This window comes from Leptonychotes weddellii, chromosome 9 (assembly GCF_054177405.1).
Source record: "Leptonychotes weddellii isolate Sample4059 chromosome 9, ASM5417740v2, whole genome shotgun sequence".
In the NCBI taxonomy this organism is placed as follows: domain Eukaryota; kingdom Metazoa; phylum Chordata; class Mammalia; order Carnivora; family Phocidae; genus Leptonychotes; species Leptonychotes weddellii.
Window position 1 is genome coordinate 104,388,504 of NC_138377.1, and position 21,479 is coordinate 104,409,982.

Sequence of the window (21,479 nt, forward strand, 5' to 3'; positions counted from 1 at the left end):
GGTTCATTCTTTCCCTCCTGCTATCTTTTTCTTCTTTTTTTTTTCTTAACATATATTGCATTATTTGTTTTAGAGGTACAGATCTGTTTCAACAGTCTTGCACAATTCACAGTGCTCACCATAGCACATACCCTCCCCAATGTCTATCACCCAGCCACCCATCCCTCCCACCCCACCCCCCACTCCAGCAACTCTCTGTTTCCTGTTTCTCAGTTTATTTATTCTCCATCATTTGGTCTTCTTTATCACTAATTTTCTCTTCTGACTCATTTGTCCTAGTAATTAGAGCCTCCATTTTTTATTGCACCTCATTAATAGCCTTTTTGATTTCAACTTGGTTAGATTTTAGTTCTTTTATTTATACAAAGAGGGATTCTCTAGTATCTTCTTTGCTTTTTTCAAGCCCAGCTAGTATCTTTATAATTGTCATTCTGAACTCTAGTTCCGACATCTTACTAATGTTCATATTGATTAGGTCTCTGGCAGTCGGTACTGCTTCTTGTTCTTTATTTTGAGGTGATTTTTTCCATCTTGTCATTTTGTCCAGAGGAGAATAGATGAATGAGAGAAGAAAATGCTAAAAGGGTAACAATAACCCCAGAAAAATGTACACTAAGCAAATCGGAAGAAACCTGAACCCGGGGAGAAAAGAAAGGCAGAAAAAAATATGATCAGGCTGGTGAATAGAACAGAGCCACACACTAGATTTTGGGTGTGTTTTGATCTGTTAGAAGAAACTGCCTCCCAAAATTTTAAAGAAAGAATAACTTATATATATACAAAAATAAGGGTAAATACAATGAAGGGATGGAATATGAATGTAAAGATGAAAATTAAAAAAGATTTTAAAAAAGGATTTGATAAGAATTTGGTTGCAAAAAGAATGAAGAAAAATTTTTAAAAAAAGGAGACAATGTGATCAGGCAGGAGACTAGAACAAAGCCATACACTAGATTTAGGGTATATTTTGGTCTGTTAGAAGAAACTGTATCCCAAAATTTTAAAGAAAGAAAAACTTATATATATACAAAAATTAAGGTTAAATACAATGAAGGGATATAATATGACTGTAAAAATTAAAATTAAAAAAGATTTTTAAAAAGGAATTGGTAAGATATTGGTTGAAAAGGGAAAGAAGCAAAATTAAAAAAAAGAAATAGAAAAAGAAAACATAAAGAAAATTAAAAAAATTAACTTTGAAAGACTAAAGAATCATGGGAAAAAACCCATGAATTCTATGTGCTGTATTCCCCTAGCGCTGGAGTTTTGCAGTTCTCATTGATGGTGAACTTGGTCTTCGCTTGCTGTTCTTGCTGATCTTCTGGGGGAGGGGCCTGTTGCAGTGATTCTCAAATGTCTTTGCCTGAGTTGGAATTGTATCACCCTTGCCAGGGGCCAGGCTGAGTAATATGCTTGGGTTTGCTCTAGGTAGCTTTTGTTCCCTGCAAACTTTCCATACAGCTTTGGAGGACGAGAATGAAAATGGCAGCCTCCCAATCTCTGGCCCCCGAGGAGCCAAGATCTCAGGGCCCCACTCCTCAGTGAGCCCTCAGAGAAAAGCAGTCAATCACTGCCATCTCCCTGGTCTCCGCCACACTCTGTGCTCACCTGGCCTGTGACCCAGTGTTTCTATCTCTGGCACATGACCCCATGTGAAGTTTCCAAACCCAGCAGATCCCTGTGGTGTGGTCCGCGCCGCTCCCCCAGGGGGAGGAAGGGGAGTCTCCCTGTATCTGCTGCTTGTTGGGCCCCTGCTCAAAGAAGAGTAGTGGCCCGACTGTGCTGTAGATCATGGTTTATGGCAAGCCCAAGCTGAGAGCCCACTCCTTGACTTTGTCTTTGCAGCTGGCTTCCCCACTCCAATACCTGGGAGCTCTGCCGCACTCAGTCACCCCTGGTCTTTCTGTGACCCTGAGGGTCCTGAGGCCATACCGTCCCAGGGAGGGTTCCACCCACTGCTTAGCCACTGGAGTGATGTCCCTCAGCCCAGCAGACTTCAAAGAAATGTTCCGATTTTGTGCTCCGCTGCTCTATCACTTGCTGGTAGCTGGCTGATGGAGGTTCCCTCCCCCCGCGGTCTATCTTCCCAAATATCGCCTCAGATTCACTTCTCCGAACGTCCTACCTTCCAGAAATTGGTCACTTTTGTGTTCAGAGAATTGTTGCTATTCTTTTCTTTGATCTCCTGTTGAATTTGTAGGTGTTCAGAATGGTTTGATATCTAGCTGAATTGCTGGGACCAGACGAAATTTAGGTCTCCTATCCTCTGCCAATCTTGCTCCTCCCAGTAAGATTTTTTTTTAATTCCCTATGATCCTCTGCACTATTTCTTATATTCCACATATCAGTGAATATCAGTAAGTTATGAAGTTTAATTTTCATAAACCAGTTGGCACCTGTTTTGCCCTATCCCTTTGCTTTCTAATATGGGACCACTTTCTGGAATTTTGTATTTATAATTCCTGTATGTGTGTGCTTGCGTATCTCTCTCTCTCTCTCTCCCCATCTCTCTATTTATTCTATCTAAAACCAAGTAAATGGATTCTAAACAATGTATTATTTAGTGTTGCTTGTTTTTAAGCTTTATAAAAGTTATATCTTGTATGTATTCTTCCATGAATTCCTTTCTTCACTCAACATTATGTTTCTAACACTTACCCATATTGCTTTGTTTAACTGTAGTTCCTCCAGTTTCACTGCTGTGTAAAATTTTATTTGTGTGAATATCCTGGTGCATGTTGATTTTGTATCTTTCAACTTCACTGAATTTGATTTTATTAGTTTTAACAATTGTGTGTGTGAGTGTGTGTGTGCATTCATGTGTGTGTGTAATCTTCAGAATATTCCACATATTAGCTCATGTCATCTGTGAACAGGGATAATTTTTGTGTTTCTTTCCAATTTGAATGCATTTTATTTCTTTTTCTTGCCTAATTGATCTGGCTAGAGCTTCCAGTACTATATTGATTAGAAGCAAAACAGGTATCCTCAAATTGTTCTTCATCTTAAAGGAAAAGCTTTCATTATTTACCTTTGAGTATGATGTTAGCTGTTTTTCATATGGCCTTTATTATGTTGTAGTTTCCTTTTATTCCTAATTGCTGAATATTTTTATAATGAAAGTGTGTTGAACTTTGTCATATACTTTTCTGCATCAATAGATGATCATGTGGTTTTTTTTCCTTTGCTCTGTTAATGTGGTGTTTCATTGATTGATTTTCATATTTTGAACCATCCTTGAATTACAGGAATAGATTCACTTTGGTCATAGTGTATAATCCTTTTAATATGCTGCTGAACTGACTTGCTAGTATTTTGCTGAGGATTTTTTGCATCAGTATTCATCAGGGATATTGGTCTGTGGTTTTCTCCTCTTGTAGTGTTTTGGTATCAAGGTAATGCTGATCTCATTGAATGAGTGTCCCCTCCTTTTCAGTTTTTAAGGAGAGTTTGAGGAGGTGATGTTAATTCTTCTTTAAACATTTGGTAGAGTGCATCAGCTAAGCAGTCTGGTTCAGGGCTTTTTTTATTGTTGTTGGAAAGTTTTTGATTACTGATTCAATTTCCTTAATAGTTGCAGGTCTATTCAGATTTTCTTTTTCTTCATTATCAGTGTTGGTAGGTTGTGTATGGCTAGGAATTTGCCCATTTTATATAGATTATCCAATTTATTAGCATGTAATCATTCATAGTATGCTTGTATAATCCTTTTTATTTCTGTAAAATTGATAGTAATGTTCCTGCTTTCATTTCTGATTTTAGTAATTTGAGTTTCTCTTTTTTCTTAGTCAATCTAGCTAAAGATGTATCAATTTTATTGATCTTTGCAAAGAACCAACTTTTGATTTCATTGATTTTCTCATCTCTGTTTTATTAGTCACCTCTCTAATCTTGATTTTCTTACTTCTTTTAGCTTTTGGGTTTAGTTTATTCTTCGTTATCTAGTTTGTTAAGGTATAAAGTTAGATTGTTGATTTGAGATCTTTCTTCTGTTTAAATGTAAATACAGCTATAGATTTCCCTCTTAGTACTGCTTTTCGTTCATCCCATAAATTTTGGTATGTTGTGTTTTCATTGTCATTTTTCTCAGGGCATTTGTCTCAAACTGTATTAGTTTGCTAGGGCTGCCATAACAAAATAGCACAGACAGGGTGTTTTAAACAACAGAAATTTATTTCCTCATAGTTTTGGAGGCTATAAGTCCAAGATCAAGGGGCTGGCAGGGTTGGTTACCTCGAATGGCTCTCTCCTTGGCATGCAGATGCTTGCCTTCCTAGATGGCTACCTTCCTACTGCCCCTTTACACTGTCATTGTACATGAATCTTTGGTGTTTCTCTTCTTATAAGGATACCAGTCAAATTGGACTAGAACCCACCCTAATGGCCTCATTTAACTTAATCACCTATTTTAAAGATATCTCCAAATACAGTCATATTATAAGGTACTGGGGGTTAGGGCTTCAACAGATGAGAGGTTTTTTTGTTTTTTTTTTTTTTTTTGGTTGGAGGTGTACACAATTCAGCTCAGAGAAGATATTTCCCAATTTCCCTTGTGATTTCTTCTTTGACCCATTGGTTGGTTGAGTGTTTTGTTTAATTTCCACATATTTGTGAATTTTTCAATTTCCCTTTTGTTATTGATTTCTAGTTAATTCTATTGTGATTGGAAAAGATATGTTATATGATTTCAAACTTTCAAAATTTATTAAAACTTGTTTTATGGTATAACATATGGTCTATCCTGGAGAACGTTACATGTGTACTTGAAAGAAATGTGTAATTTCGCTCTTGTTGGGTAGATTGTTCTCTCTAGGTCTTTTAAGTCCAGTTGGTTTATAGTGTTGTGTAAGGCCTCTAGTTCCATATGTATCTTTTGTTTGATTTCTAACTATTATTGAGAGTGGGGCATTGAAGTCTCTAGCCATTATTGTAGAACTATCTATCCCTTCAATTATGTCAGTGTCTGCCTCATATCTTTTGGAGCTCTGATGTTTGGTGCATATTATTTATAATTGTTATTGGTAGAATATAGTTGAATCATGTTTTTTGTTTTGTTTTGTTTCTGTTTTAATCCCTCTGCCAAACTCTGCCTTTTTTAAAAAAAGATTTTATTTATTTATTTGACAGAGAGAGACAAAGTGAGAGAAGGAACACAAGCAGGGAGAGTGGAAGAGGGAGAAGCAGGCTTCCTGCTGAGCAGGGAGTCCAATGCAGGACTCGATCCCAGGACCTGATCATGGATCATGACCTGAGCCAAAGGCAGACGCTTAATGACTGAGCCACCCAGGTGCCCCCAAACTCTGCCTTTTGATTGAGTTTAGTATATTGATATTTAAGGTTATCATTCATACAGAAAGAATTACTTTTGGCATTTTGTTTTATGTTTTCTGTATGTTTTATGGCTCTTTGCCCCTCATTTCCTTCATTATTGCCTTCCTCCTTTACTGCCTTCCTTTGTGTTTAGTTGACTTTTTGTAGTGACATGTTTTGATTCTCTTCTCATTTTTTTGGTGTACATTTTATTATATTTTCTTTGTGTTTACAGTGACAATTAGATATGACATTCTAAAGTTATAACAACCAAATTTGAATTGATACCAACTTAACTTCAACTGCATACAAAAACTCTACTTCTATATAGTTTTGCCCCTCTTTGTTATTGATATCACAAATTGCATTTTTGTATGTTATGTACCTATTAGCATAGATTTATCATTATTTTTATGCATTTATTTTTTAAATCCTGCAGAAAATAACTAGTGGGGGTGTTAGGTGGAAGAAGTGGGAAACTGCCATCATGTTTTCTACTTCTTCACTCACAACTGATTACAAACATTGCCCCTGAGCAGCCTGGACTATAGGCTCCCTTTTTTGCACTTAATTAAACTTAAAAGCCTGGCTATGCTTGGACAGAACAATGATAGACTCTCTGAAGTTCTGACTATATTTGGGTGAGGAATTACAGTCTCCTCCCAACTCTTCTAAAAAATGGCACATGAGTGGGTGGCAGCTTCCCTGCTCACTTTCCTTCCTCAGATCTGCTTTCTCTCAATGGACACACTTGACTCTTTTCTGTGTGATCACTTTTGGGGCAAACCCCGCTTTTCCCAGCCTGCTGGTTTGCTATTTTCCTTCTGGAAAGGTACCTTGGACCAGTGAATCCAGTATGAAAACAGGCCAGAAACAAGAGTCAGAGAGAGAGAGGGAGAGAGGGAGGAAGGCAGTGGAATCATTTTGCACTCCTTGTTACTGGCTCTGGGTTCCCTGCCAAGCAGAGCTGGCTTCTGTCCTGCATTGATGGTCTCTACGTCATACAGAGCTTGAGAAAGAATGAGAGCAAACTTCTTCCTCTACCACTGATAACCAAACCACTACCTCTCCAGCGTGTCCTTTGCATTAATCATTGTCTCTTGTCTGGCCTTTAGAAATGTGAATCTTCTCATAAGTGTTAATATATTAGGTATTCAGTATTTTTCAACATTCTTAGATATTTTTTTTTTTAAGATACTTTTTTCTTAATAAAATGACATAAGCACCATAAGACTACTGTTTGGATCTAGAAAGAACTAGGGTGTCTGGAGCTAAGAAAACTGCTATAGACAGGGGAGGGCTGGGAGGTATTGCCAACACACTGTACCATCTTGCAGGTTGGCTTATTTACAATCACGGCAGCAAGATTTCTTGACAATGGTGGATCTGAATCAATTCTAGCTGTTTAAAATTACTGCTTAAGGATCTAAAATGTGGCTAATACCCAGGGCTTTGGGGACAGGGATTTGTTCCCTTCCATAACTGAAAGGCATAGTAAGGCTCTCTGTGGACCATAAACACCAAGACACTTTTTGCCCAGTGACTCCACTTCTAGGAATCTGTTCTAGGAAACTATTGGAGGCACACACAAAGACTTATCTACTAGGACTCTCATAATGTTTGTTACTTATATTAGTAAAGAACTAGAAATTCCCTAAATTTCCAACAACAGGTGGATGGTTAAGCCTAATGTGGTGATCCATGTAATGGAATATGATGCCAACATGTAAATCAGATTGTAGAAGAACATTTAATAACACAGAAATGCTAATGACATATCTAAGTTAAACAATTAGAGGACGAAGCCATTTATTTGTTTGAATGTATGTCTGGACATGTATATATTTGAAGCTGACTTTATTATTATTTTTTTATTATGTTCAATTAGCCAACATATAGTACATCATTAGTTTTTGATGTAGTGTTCAATGATTCATTCATTGCATATAACACCCAGTGCTGACTTTAAAACTGTTCGTTTATATGTAGGAAAAAAAAGAAAAACCCGAAAGGAAGTTCTTTATTTTTTATTTTTTAAAGTATTTAAATTCCAGTTAGTTAACATACAGTGTAATGTTAGTTTCAGGTGTACAATATAGTGATTCAACACTTCCACACAACACCCAGTGCTCATCACAACAAGTGCACTCCTTAATCCCCATCATCCATTTAACCCATCCCCCCATCCACCTCCCCTCTGGTAACCATCAGTTTGTTCTCTATAGTTAAGAGTCTTTAAATGTTAACAGCTGGTATCTTTGAAATACAGAATTATATACAATCATTTTATCTGTTATCCTCTTCTGTAGTTTCCAAATTATTCAAATAAGTATTGCCCGCTTATAAGTTTACAGGCATATACGAAATTTGCACATGTATACAGAGTTGTTGAGACACACTAGGGAAAATAGATACTGTTGAATTTCGTGAATTTTGAAAACACCTGGGCTTAGATGTGAAGTCAGAAAAATGTCAATGAGATTTCTTTTTTCAGGAGGAGAAAAGGTCAGGAATAATATAGATCTCATCAATATATTCTACCTTAATTAAGTCAGAAAGAAAAATGACTCCGAAATATGTGTTTCTTGGGCAATCCTGAATCTTCTCTATATGTAGTTTCTGAGTTTTCTATCTTCCAGGATAGCAGATCAGGGATCCTGTGAAGTAACAGGGTCTAAAGCCCTCTCTGAGCTTCTCTTCTTTGCAAAAAAGAAATGGACTTGGAACAATCAAAAATAATGTCTGGACAGTGTCAGATTAAGTTTAAATTTGGAATAGCCTGAAGTCTCTGGGTAATTTCCTAGCAAAACTTAATTTTATTTCTGGCTCTTTAGAATCACAACTAAATATTAAAAAGCTTAGAAACTACTCCCTGTACACTTATCTACAATTATAAAACACTGTGTGTACACAAAGTGCAATTAGAAATGTTAAATAATGAAATGAGCCAGATGTGCACACCTCAGGGAAAATAAAATGTACTCTTGACATTTCCCCCTTTCCAATTTTCCTCCTTCATGGCCATAAGGTGAATTCTCAGCATTGCACAATGTGGTGCTGCTGTGAGCTGTGCTGAGAACCTGTGGGTAGTGCTTTCTAAGGAGCAACAGCACCTCCACTCTCTTGAACATTTTCTGCTCTTCAGAGGGTCAGTGGTGATTCTGAGCACATTATTGATCTAATAATGCTTTAGAAAACTGTTCCAGTGGGTCAAAAAGACACCTCATGCAAACAAGCTATGATTACTGGGATTTAACTAATTCATTAAGTATTTAAGCACCTACATTTAACTGGGTACCAGTTAAGGTACCAGATAAAACAAGATGGAAATAACATGGCAGCCATTCATAAGAGGCTCACAGTGTAATAGAAATAATTGAATTGAATTGAAGCCGAACTATGCTTACCATTTACATCTCCTAATTTCGTGTGACTCACTTTACTGAGTTTTTCCTTTAAATCCACACTATACAGATGAGAAAATGGAAGCTCAGAGTGGTTAAATAATGTGAATGAGGCATGGTAACAGTCACCTTTCCCAGAAATGCTATGTAACAGACCATGCCAGGGAGTAACAGAAAACACTGGATATTAGTTGACTCATTGAGACGTTTATCTAAATCTGCCTGAGGCCCTTCTTTATTTACAGTTATGAGACATGAAAAATTTAAAAACCCAACTAATTGTTTAAGCCAGTTTGAACAGCTAACAGCTAAAGTGCATGAAACTATTAAATCCCTCAAGTGGAACTCATCTTCCACCTCTGCTCTCATGCATGCTAGTTAGGGCATCTGTTCTACACCTTGTTCTCTGCTGTGCTCGTCTCCCTGGCTATTAAAGCTCCTGAGGACAGAGTCCTCTCACATCTGTGTTCCCCTATAAATGCACAGGGCTGCCCAGAGGTGCTACTCAGAGGACACATTGCTGGCCCAAGACAGACTCTTTTCCTGGCTTCAGTGTGGAGTGGTGGGTGTTGTTGGACACAGCTCAGGGCCCTGGTTTCATTCACCCATGAAACCAGGGTCTTATTGACTGTTGTCACAGGTGCATGTTGGAATGAGAAGGAGAAAAGGGGGTGGGAATATTTTTCTTTCCTTTCTCTGTATTTATGATTTGAAGTACTATTATTGCCCAGGTGAGTGTTTCATGGCATCCACAGCAGCTCTGTGTGGCCTGGGCTCCTTAAGGAAAGGCAGTGTATTTGCGTATAAAATGACATATTCCCAACAGGAATGAAAATGATTTCTGCAGTTTTCCACGAAGAGCTGGTTGCTTTTAAACGTCATGTGTCCTTGAATGAGGTGCCCATATATGTTTGTGGGTTCTCTTGTGCCTGTGCAATTACTTCCATCTTAAAGGCTCCTGATTTGGATAAGTTTATGGTGGCCCTTCCTCTAGTGCAGGCCAGCACAGTGGAAGGGGGTCCCACACAGTGTGAGCCTTTGCTTTGCTTCACTTGTGGCTCCCATCCCCCTGAGAGGCCCCTCCTTGCCATTTTATCATTTCATTTTCACCCTGTGGGCCCTGACTTCTGCTGCTTGGTCTTTGATGGGAAGCCAGTAGGATATATATATTTTTTTAAAGATTTATTTATTTGAGAGAGCGAGAATGAGAGAGAGTACATGAGAGGGGGGAGGGTCAGAGGGAGAAGCAGGCTCCCCGCCGAGCAGGGAGTCCGATGCGGGACTCGATCCCGGGACTCCTGGATCATGACCCGAGCCGAAGGCAGTCGCTTAACCAACTGAGCCACCCAGGTGCCCGTCAGTAGGATATTTTCAATGTGTGATATTTAAATACTGTGATATTAGGAAGTAGAATTTTCTGAGTATAGAAAGGCCCGTCAGACTCTGAATGGTTTTCTCCATGAAAAGTTCTGCATGGAATGGTAAAGCCTAAAAGTATCAATCCTACAGCATCTGGTCTCCTACGTGAGTTTTTGTTTTGTACTGCCAACATGGTTATGCTGGGGAGGAGAGCTGTTTCTAATTGTCTTTCCTAAAACTCCAGCTTTTTACAATTCAGATATAAAATTCAGTGTAAAATTTATCACTGAATCTCAGGCATGTTCTTGGATATAGCCCCAATTACCAGTGAACACCTCCACCATTGTGTTGGTGATCCTTTTTCCTTCATTGTGTCTTTCAGGTCTCACTCTTCTTTACCTCAGTTCTTCAACTCCAGGTCAAAAGACCCCTGCTTTACAGAAAACACTCCTTTGCTGAGAAATTCCTCACAAGATAAAGGGTGAGTTTCCCCCCACCCACTTCTTATAAAATTAAGAAAGCTCTGAACATTGCCCTTGGCACTTATACTGGAGAATTTCTTCCCGAGAGGTGAATTTTTCTCTGACACGTTGTTTGGTCTCTGCCAGATCCCTGTCAGTTCAGTGTAGGATATATTCATGATTCTAGTAGTTGTAGTCTGTGGCTTATGAATTTCCAAATAACCTTGAGCATACCCCTGCAGTGATTAAATAACACATGTGCACATTCATGCATATACACAGCTCTGATGGGCCGTCTTACCAGGCCAGAGCTTCTGAACCAGGGGTAAGGAAGGCATCATCCAGAGATATTTTTTTGTTGTCATAGCTGGGGCAGGGGTACTACTGCCATTTAAGGGTAGAGGCCAGGGATGCTGCTTAACATCCTGCAGATGTTAAGGGACACTTCCCCCCAACAAAGAATTATCTGGCTCAAATATCATTAGTGGTAAGGTTTAAAAATGTATGATTTAAGAGGAACCTCCACTTCCTGCAACTTTGAGGTCCTATTGGGTACAAACAGGATGGTTCTGGAATCTCTGAGCAGAGCTGATCTGGAGGATAACTCTGTCCCCTAGGATGAAGGGCCCTGCCCCAGTTTCCAAGCTCATCTCTTCTTCTTTTTGCAGACAAACTTCCGGAAGCCTGAACCACTTGCTCAGTATCCCCTGACTGACTCCCTGCACATTACAAACTTGGTGGCATTGTCGTGGACTCTTCCTTTTCTACCCTCTGACCCCACGCACCTGCATTGGCAGGCAGGCTACCGTGTTACCTGCCCTTACCTCCCTCCCATCCTCTGAGGAGCTGCCCACCCTCTTTCCAGCCCTGTCTGCAACCATGTGGATGGGACTTCATACTTTATAGAATGTATCAGAATTCTTTGGGGTACTTGTATGCCATGTGGATTCCTAGCCTCACTTGCCAAAGACTCACCCCATTTAGATAGGGTGTTAGAATGTGGATTTAATCACCTCCTGGTGCAGGGACAATCTGGCTCCCTCCAGGAGATTCTGATGACAAGGTGTGTCTTCCTGCAAAAGTCCCCACTGAGCCCTTTGACTAGACGAACTTCCTCCTGTTCTGGCTCTCCAGGGCAGTCTCACTCAACTTCAAAGGGGCTCAAATGTCACCTTCTTTGTGAAACATTGGTCCCCCACAACTCCCTCAAGAGTCAATGCTTCTTCTGTGCTCTCAAATACACATTCGTGCCCATACTTTAGAACATGCCTTATGTTCCATGGTTATGCCTGCCAGCCTGCCTCTTCTTCATCTCACATCCTAGTGTCCAGCACAGTCCCTGCAGCCAGGAGGATAACTTAATTTTTCTCCATTTCTCCTAATAAATAACTTTGAAAACAGACACTTCAAATATCAATTCCCTTAATGCTTTCCTTTGAATTACTTGGTAAATCATGAAGGTTATTTTAGAACTCATGTTTCATTGGAAAAGCATAATGTGTAGGCATTTGTCCTGGGCACATGGAGCACAGAAACATGCCCCGGGATGCCAAGCTGTGCCTCAAGTCAAAAACTACATACCTACAGAGGAGCAGAACATGGGTCAGGTTTGCTTATAAAACGTTTTCCTTCTTTTCAAGGTGTTGAGGGCAGGAATATGCAGCTGATGGTATTAGGAGCAGAGCATGCTGTGCATCTGCACTGACCAGCCTAGTAGCTACTTGTCACAGGCATTATTTAAAGCTAAATTAATTAAAATTAATTAAAATTAAAAATTCAGTCTTCAGTTACACACTTCAAGTGGCCCATGAGCATGTGTGACTACCATACTGGATAGGAGAGAGAACACACCCATCACCACAGAAAATTCTATTGCACAGCATTGTTCTAGATATACTGACATTAGCTTTCTTCTTGCCACTTCTAAAAGAAGTTTCCTTAGTTCCAATTTTTGTTACGGTCGTATTTGTTCACCAGTGGAGGGGGTCGTGATATCATTCCTTACACATAAATATTTCCCAGTCACAGAACTCTTTGTTTTCAGTATTGATTAGTTTGCAGCACTGTCAGCATCAATTGCTATTGTTACATATTTGTTTCATACAGCCTAATTTGCATCTTTGGGTTTCTCTTTACGAATAAGACTTTTTTTTTCTTGTTGTAAACCAGTTTGAAAGCAATTATAGGTGTTCAGGTGAATCACAATGCCCTGTTGAGCTAGTTGGGCTTGAGAGGCAAAATTGGTCTCTAAGATCATGGCCCGTTATGTCAGTAGGGTGATCCCATGAATATTCCAAGCAATACATGAAAATACCGGGCTTGGTGCAACCTCACTAGAGTCAAATGCATCTGAACTGAGGGTTTGTTCAGAAGCCCAGAGATTCAGCCAAAAGTAAATGGATGTGTCCACATGTAATTTTGTTTTTTTAAATTTTATTTTATTATGTTATGTTAATCACCATACATCATTAGTTTTTTCCCCTTTTTTTATTATTATTATGTTATGTTAATCACCATACATTACATCATTAGTTTTTGATGTAGTGATCCACGATCCATTGTTTTCATATAACACCCAGTGCTCCATGCAGTACGTGCCCTCCTTAATACCCATCACCAGGCTAACCCATCCCCCCATCGCCCCTCCCCTCTAGAACCCTCAGTTTGTTTCTCAGAGTCCATAGTTTCTCATGGTTTGTCTCTCCCTCCGATTTCCCCCCCTTCATTCTTCCCTTCCTGCGACCTTCTTCTTCTTCTTCTTTTTTTAAACATATATTGTATTATTTGTTTCAGAGGTACCGATCTGTGATTCAACAGTCTTACACAATTCACAGCGGTCACCATAGCACATACCCTCCCCAATGTCTACCACCCAGCCACTCCATCCCTCTCACCCCCTCCCACTCCACCACCCTCAGTTTGTTTCCCGAGATTAAGAATTCCTCATTAAGAAGTCCACATGTAATTTTGAGAAAAGTTTATGATTCCTTTTGAATCATCCTTCTAGATAGAGGTTCCATTCTTGGGCCCATCTAGTCCAGCACTGATATTCTCCACTCCTGCTCATGCTCATGTATAGGCTGGGTGGAAAAGCCAGGTAGACCATCTTCCCTATAGCTCTATTACAGAAAGATATTTGTAGGCCTACACCCCTCATTATGCTTCAGGACAGGTGTAACAACTAGGTACTGAGAACTCTAGCACAATCAAGGAGAAAGCAAATACTGAAATGGACTGGAGTGGGTCTGAGCCAGAAACAGCTTTATTGGAAAGTTCCAAACTCAGAACAAGCTGATGTTTCTTGAAGGTCCACAAATCATATGCATGACCCCAAATGATTTTCCTTAAGCTAAGTGTTAACACTGTGATGTCAAAAAAGACCCATTCCCACCAGTTTGACAGCACTAAAATATCTGTGGTCCATTTAAAAACCAGAATTGATTCCACATTTCATACTTACCACTGAAATGAAATCTTATTTTGGAGATGCTACTATTTCTGTGAAAATAACCACAAAGCCTTGCTTTCCAGGTCATGGTGCATGCCTATTTGCCATCCAGAGTTCATCACTGCTGAAGAATCTTGGGGCAAGAGCTCAGCTGAGTGGGAGGCAGGATCCCTGTTGAGCAAAGACTTGGCTGGTTCCTCTGGATCTGCCTCCCAAGAGAAGGGGGAGCATCTGGACAGCGCTCATATCAGGTTCCATCTTTTGAAGCTGAGGTAGGAGGACTGGGAGTGCTAGCACTGGCACAGGGTGACGGTTGCACAGAGCATCCCTCTTGCCTGGGACTAGGCTGGGGGCGGTTCTCACCCTCACTGCATCCTTCCCAACCAACAGAGTGAAGGTGAGGAAGAAGGGTTTTCACATTTGGCCAGGCTGCACTTTTCCTGGAAGGTTATCTACCTTTTCTTTCTTTTTTTTTTTTTTTTGAGAATTTTCATTTATTTATTTATTTATTTATTTTTTTATTCTTATGTTAATCCCCATACGTTACATCATTAGTTTTAGATGTAGTGTTCCATGATTCATTGTTTGTGCATAACACCCAGTGCTCCATGCAGAACGTGCCCTCCTCAATACCCATCACCAGGCCAACCCATCCTCCCACCCCCTCCCCCCCAGAACCCTCAGTTTGTTTTTCAGAGTCCATCATCTCTCATCGTTTGTCTACCCCTCCGATTTCCCCTGCTTCATTCTTCCCCTCCTGCTACCTTCTTCTTCTTTTTTTTTCTTAACATACATTGCATTATTTGTTTCAGAGGTACAGATCTGACATTCAACAGTCTTGCACAATTCACAGCGCTTACCAGAGCACATACCTTCCCCAGTGTCTATCACCCAGTCACCCCATCCCTCCCACCCCACCCCCCACTCCAGCAACCCTCAGTTTGTTTCCTGAGATTAAGAATTCCTCATATCAGTGAGGTCATATGGGTTATCTACCTTTTCTCCAGGCCCTGGAATATATGTAAGGTGGCACTGTGGAGCCACCAGTGTGGAGCCTGTAAGGAAAGCCCAGTTACAAACATAAATGACTGACATCCTACACTCCTTGTTTGTGTTGTGAGGGTCTTCATGGCATGACCTCAGTTTGCAGAGAGAATCAGTTCACTTCAGCAGTCCCTGTGGTATAGTGTTGTGTTTTATTTATTTATTTATTTATGACAAGATTTTATTTATTTATTTGACACAGAGAGAGAAAGCACAAGCAGGGGAAGTGGCAGGCAGAGGGAGAAGCAGACTCCCTGCTGAGCAGAGAGCCGGATGTGGGGCTCGATCCCAGGACCCTGGGATCATGACCTGAACAGAAGGCAGACACTTAAACTGACTGAGCCACCCAGGTGTCCCCCCTGTGATGTTTTAAAATGATATTATTATTTTTTATTTATTTATTTATTTTTTGAGATTATTTATTTATTTATTTATTTGAGAGAGAGAATGAGAGAGAGAGAGCATGAGAGGGGGGAGGGTCAGAGGGAGAAGCAGACTCCCCGCCGAGCAGGGAGCCCGATGCGGGACTCGATCCCGGGACTCCAGGATCATGACCTGTGCCGAAGGCAGTCGCTTAACCAACTGAGCCACCCAGGCGCCCTAAAATGATATTATTATTGATATTAATACTGATATTATCCCTTGTAGTTGGCGATGAAGCATGTTATTAGAAGGGTTGGCTCTTGCGCCAGGGCTCATCCTTCAGGAAGCTATGTTGTCCAGCCTGGTGTGAGCTGGGACCCCAAGGCTGTGAGGAAGGGGGTTGGTGGTAGTGGTGGTGGAAAAGCTATGCTTGCACATGCAGAGGAGGACTTAGGCATGCATGTGTGTGGGAAAGCTGAGGGCATTATGTTGGACCATGCGAACTGGCCAGCCAGAGCTGGAGTACTTTTGCTCTCCCTACTTTGTCTGCTGTGCTTCCATAGGCACATTTATTTAAAAGAAAGGTTTTGTTGAGAGCGACATGTTTGGAAGTGGCATCTCTAAGTACAGAATAAGGCTTGGGGACCAGGACCACCAGGTCCTCATTCCAGATATGCTCTGAGGTAGCTGAGGGACCAGCAGAGGCAGACACATCCGTTAAGCTGTTTCCTTGTCACCTTGTATCTCCCTCACTACACAGCCTTGCAAGGGCTCCTGCTAAGATGGTCTGTGGGAAAGCTCATGGATAGGTGAGAAGACACTATGTAGCTGTAAAATAATTGTATTATTGTTTGTCTACATTAGGGTACCTGTCTTTTCTGAAGTTGTTTGAAGGCCTGATTAGAAATGTACCTATCTGCATGCCCAAAGTGCACCTGTTTGTGTGCAGAGAGGCCCACTTGCATTGTTCTATTGACCCTTCTAGGAATCTTGAGAGGTAGATGAAGGAAGGGACTTCAGGGAGGATAAGGATTTTGCCTGGGGTCATGCAGCTTGTAAGCTGAGGGGGGTCGGCAGGGATGTGACCTCCATATCCCCCACCTGTGCTTGACCATGGAGATTATGTTTCCCAACATGTTTCCCAGCCCTGTGTTGCTTTTTCATGATTACTGGTCTCAGCTGCCAGCATATATATGACAAATATTTGGCCACAGAATCTGCTATGAAATTAAGTGAATTGTGTGAAAGTGTGTGAATAGGGATCTGGCCCTAAAGACCACCAGGTTGGTGAGCTCTGACACTGTTAACACCCATCCTCAACTGGTTGGTTCACAGCTCGAGAGGATGCCAGGTTCTTCAACTGTCCCACACCATAGAAAAATTTAAACAAGTATATTTGAGACTTTACATTCTGTAGTTGCTTTATCTTCTAGGATTCATGGAATAGTTGCATTGAGCTTGCCACTGAACTAAAAGACTTAGTGCCATTCTTTTTAACAGGTCTAAAATGTACCATGTATGATCATTGGGAAACTTGTAAAACATATTTTGGATTGTCATCTCTGCTGTATATGTCTGTTATGTAGAAAAAAAATTTGTATTTGGAATAGTTAAATCAATGCCTCATGCTTTAAAAAAGAAGTATCATTTTGATTCCCATTTATTTATTACTATTTTTTAATTTGAGTATAGTTGACATATAATGTTACATTAATTTCAGATATACAACACAGTTTTTCAACAAATGTATATGTTTTGCTATCTTCAAGTGTAGCTACCATTTGTCACCATGCAATGCTCTTAAAATACCACTGACTATATTCCCTATGCTGTACCTTTTATTCCTATGTTTTGTACATTTAATAAATAGAAGACTATCTCCCACTCCCCTTCACCCATTTTGCCCATCCCTCTATCTCCCTCCCCTCTGGCAACCATTAGTTTATTCTCTGTATTTATAGGTCTGAGTCTGATTTTTGTTTGTTTATTCATTTGTTTTGTTTTTTAGATTTCATATATGAGTGAAATCATATGGTACTTGTCTTTCTCTGTTTGACTTATTTCACTTAGCATAATACCTTCTAGGTCCATCCATGTTGTCACAGATGGCAAGACCTTGTCCTTTTTTTGGCTGAGTAATATTCCATTATATGTAAATGTAAATATAAACACACACACACACACACACACATGCACACATTCTTTATCCATTCCTCTGTTGATGGACACTTGGGCTGCTTCCATATCTTGGCTATTGTGAATAATGCTACAGTAAACATAAGGGTGCATATATCTTTTTGAATTAATGCTTTTGTTTTCTTTTGGTAAATACCCAGTATTTGGAATTATTGGATCATATGGTATTTCTATTTTTAATTTTTTGGGGGGATCTCCATACTGTCTTCCACAATGGCTGCACTAATTTACCTTTCTACCATTAGTGCATGAGGGTTCATTTTTCTCCACATCCTTACCATCACTTCTTATTTCTTGTCTTTTTGATTTTAGCCATTCTGATAGGTAGTATCTCGTTGTGGTTTTGATTTGTGTTTCCCTGATGATGAACGATGTTGAGCATCTTTTCATGTGTCTGTTGGCCATCTGTATGTCCTCTTTGGACGACATCTATTCAGGTCTTCTGCCCATTTTCTAATTGTGTGTGTGTGTGTGTGTGTGTTATGTAAGCTCTTCCTATATTTTGGATATTAACCCTTTATCAGATGTATTGTCTGCAAATGTCTTTTCCCTTTCAGTATGTTGCCTTTTGTTTTGTTGATTGTTTCCTTCACTGTGCAGAAGCTTTTTAGTTTGATGTAGTCCCAGTAGTTTATTTTGGCTTCTGTTTCACTTGCCTTAGGAGACATATCTAGAAAAGTACTATGGCCATTGTCAAAGAAATTACTGCCTAGGAGTTTTAGGGTTTCAAGTCTCACATTTAGTGAGACTTTAATCCATTTTGAGCTTATCTTTATGTATTGTGTCAGAAGAGTAGTCCAGGCTTATTCTTCTGCCTGTAGCTGTCCAGTTTTCCCAGCACCATTTATTGAAGAGACTGTCTTTTCCCTATTGTGTATTCTTGCCTCCTTTGTTGTAGATTAATTGACCATATAAGCATGGGTTTATTTCTGGAGTCTCTATTCTGTTCCATTAATCTATGTGTCTGTTTTGTGCCAGACACAAAATTTGATTACTGTTTTGATTACTATAGTTTTGTAGTATATCTTGAAATCTGGGATTCTGATATCTCCAACTTTGATTCCCATTTAAATAGGGGCTGTTGAGTCATAATTTGGAAGTGTGAAATGGTTATCCACCAAATTCATTAAATCTAAGGGAATGCAAAATAAGACTTTACCATTTTGAAAAGATCAGAAAGGTATTGAAAAAGATGTCCTAACATAGACCTTCTGCATTCCACAAACATATGTCAAGCACAGGCTATGGACCAGCACCCTTCACATACAGGGACGGAGCAGAGATGGGCCTGGAAAGACTGCAAAGGGTTGGCTAGACTCAGACTTACCTGGGCCCTGAGAGCCACAGTTAAGAAAGGTATAATGGTGACTGGGTCAGGACACCATCAGGAGACTGCAGAGTGGGCCAAGAGCATGGCCTGATTGTTAATTATCTCTGAAGGAATTCTTAAAAGACTTTGCTAGTACAACCAGTGACAGCACTGTAATTTCTTTTTTGAATTGCTTGATTATATCTCAGTTCAGTGTTTTTATATTTGATGAACAAATCCATATTCCCACTTTCCAGAAAACTTAGGGGAATATAATTGATAAATATGAATCTGAGAGCCCATATAAGGCCTGTTTCCAGGAAATTCAGCCTTCAAAATGCTAGGGAAGAGCCTCCAAATTTGAATTTTAGCATGTCCAGCATGAAACATGTGCAAACACTAGGTTAACTTTGCTCTCCTCTGTAACCTTCACCAAGCTGCTTTTCATGAGGCCATATATTTATAGGTCAGCAGTGTCTTCCTTTATACCATATTATGGAAAGAATTCCTAACATGTGCTTTGTGATTGATATTACCCAAAGCTTCAGAAACGTGTCTGAGGTTTGGTAGTCTGGGCACATGCAAACAGGACTGCTTTGGTGTGACTTGGGTCCTACCTTTTCTCTTGCAGGCGCTGTGTACGGTGGCTGAAAGTCGCAAGCCTGTTTATCTTTGTGGTGGTGTGCTCTGTGAGTATCACAGAGCTCTGCTGTTGGGTCAGCAGAGCCCCAGGGTGCCTTGGGCTGGGTAGCAAGGCACCTAAGGTATGGGGCTCACACCTTTCTTTGGAGGAGATGCTGAAGGCATGGGGGACTGTGGGCTGAGGTTGGTGAGGGAGGCCTCCCCTTAGCAATGCTCCTCTGCTGTGATACAACAGAAGCCCTGGGGACTTGGCTTTGCTCTGTAGAAGGCAGTTAGCTTCATCCTTGGGTCTAACTTTCCACTGAAAGCGGCTTACCAATTCTGTTTTCAACCACATGCAATAAAACTCTTTATTTGTCTTGGGCATGTTCAGCATCATGGGTGGCCCCAAGAATGTGTCCTGCTGCCAGCATTTGTGTGGTGTGTATCCTGATGTAGCCTAGCTGGAATCACAGTGCAGGTGCTCAATATTTTGCCAAATGAATGAGTGTGAGATTCTTTGTGCTCAGGTGTGCATATCTGTGTGTGTACAAATGTGTGTGTACATGCCTGGCTGTGTGTGTCTGTGTGTGCACATGTGGATGTGAGGTCCTCTGTGCCTGCTGCGTGTTTGTGTGTCTGCATACCTGTGTGGGACATGTGGGTCATTTGTGGTCTGTGATCGTTTTGAGGTTGTGTCTGTGCTTGGGGTCTTGTTTCTGGGTGCGTACCAATTTTCAGCATTGGCATAAGAGAATTTGTCTGCACCATTGTTGGGAGATTCCAGTGGGTGGCTGGTGCCTGCTGCTGTGACTGCATGTGAGATTGTGAGGAAGGATGGGGTATGTGGGTGGTGTTTTCATGCCTGGGCAGTGTGGACTCCAGGACATGTGTGGCTGTGCCTCTTCTATGCAGCCTGAGGTTACGGCCAGGCTGAACCCTGCATGACTGGAAACTGCACATGACCACATGTGGCTGTGAGTACTTGTTTTTCATTATCTGCATAGGTGGGCATACATTTCAGGGCTCTGTGTGTGTGCATGTGGGATTATGCATCAGAAGAGGCTTCTCTTCTCAGGGTGGCGAATAGAGAGCACTATTGCATCTTGAGCAGCGAGGGTGGTTCATGAAGTCAATACTGGCTGAATTGAATACCTGCAACTCTATGAAAGCCCACAAGGGAGGGGAGCAGTGGCCCAGAGAAAGGAAATTATGCGTGAAACAAGAGACAAATACATTGAACTCTGAAAACTTCATGCTTTTACTTTTTTAGCTGCCAGTTTGCTTCTCTACCTCCTATTCTCACAACCGTGTGGCTCTGAAGCTCTGGCTGCTTCACAGGGCCTGGTAGGTGGGTACACTGGGGTTTCCAAGCAGAAGGTCAGGGTGGGCCAGCGCTTACCTGATCTCCTGAGGACTGACCTGAGCTCTGTATCTAGTCTTTAGCCTTCTTCTGGGATTTGAAGTTTTGGTGATTTGGGGAATTTGTTTTGAACTTCTATAACCTGTCATCTTATAACCGCTTATAACCACTTCAATGTACTTTCTGATGAGGTATAAGGTGCAAATTGTGCAAATTCCACAAACACATACTTTAACCATCACATGGGTTGTATCCCCTTTTCTCCAGTATGGGAAAACCATGTTTACCTTCCTCTGATGATTTAATTTTATAGCTGAGTGGTTAATCCTTAAAACAAACAAATATCAGTAATCAAGACCCATTGTAGTGGAGAATAGTATAATGAATCAGAATTTTATCTCTAAATATCTAAGAAAAACTAGAGTGAGCTGGTGAATGTTCAATACATCAGTCAACACCATTATTATACCCATATTTATACCTTTTTTTTTTATTCTTATGTTAATCCCCATACATTACATCATTAGTTTTAGATAAAGTGTTCCATGATTCATTGTTTGTGCATAACACCCAGTGCTCCATGCAGAACGTGCCCTCCTCA

The 21,479-nt window shown here is 40.5% G+C and overlaps 1 protein-coding gene across 1 annotated transcript in view; it reads left to right on the top strand.

The window, feature by feature from the left end:
- OCA2 (OCA2 melanosomal transmembrane protein) overlaps positions 1 to 21,479 on the top strand; it is a 305,845-nt gene that overhangs the window by 43,982 nt on the left and 240,384 nt on the right. Inside the window, exons 3-6 of the mRNA XM_081831883.1 lie at positions 10,456 to 10,554; positions 14,066 to 14,254; positions 19,526 to 19,697; positions 20,789 to 20,862. Coding sequence (XP_081688009.1) covers positions 10,456 to 10,554; positions 14,066 to 14,254; positions 19,526 to 19,697; positions 20,789 to 20,862 — 534 coding nt within the window. The remainder of the gene's footprint in view (positions 1 to 10,455; positions 10,555 to 14,065; positions 14,255 to 19,525; positions 19,698 to 20,788; positions 20,863 to 21,479) is intronic.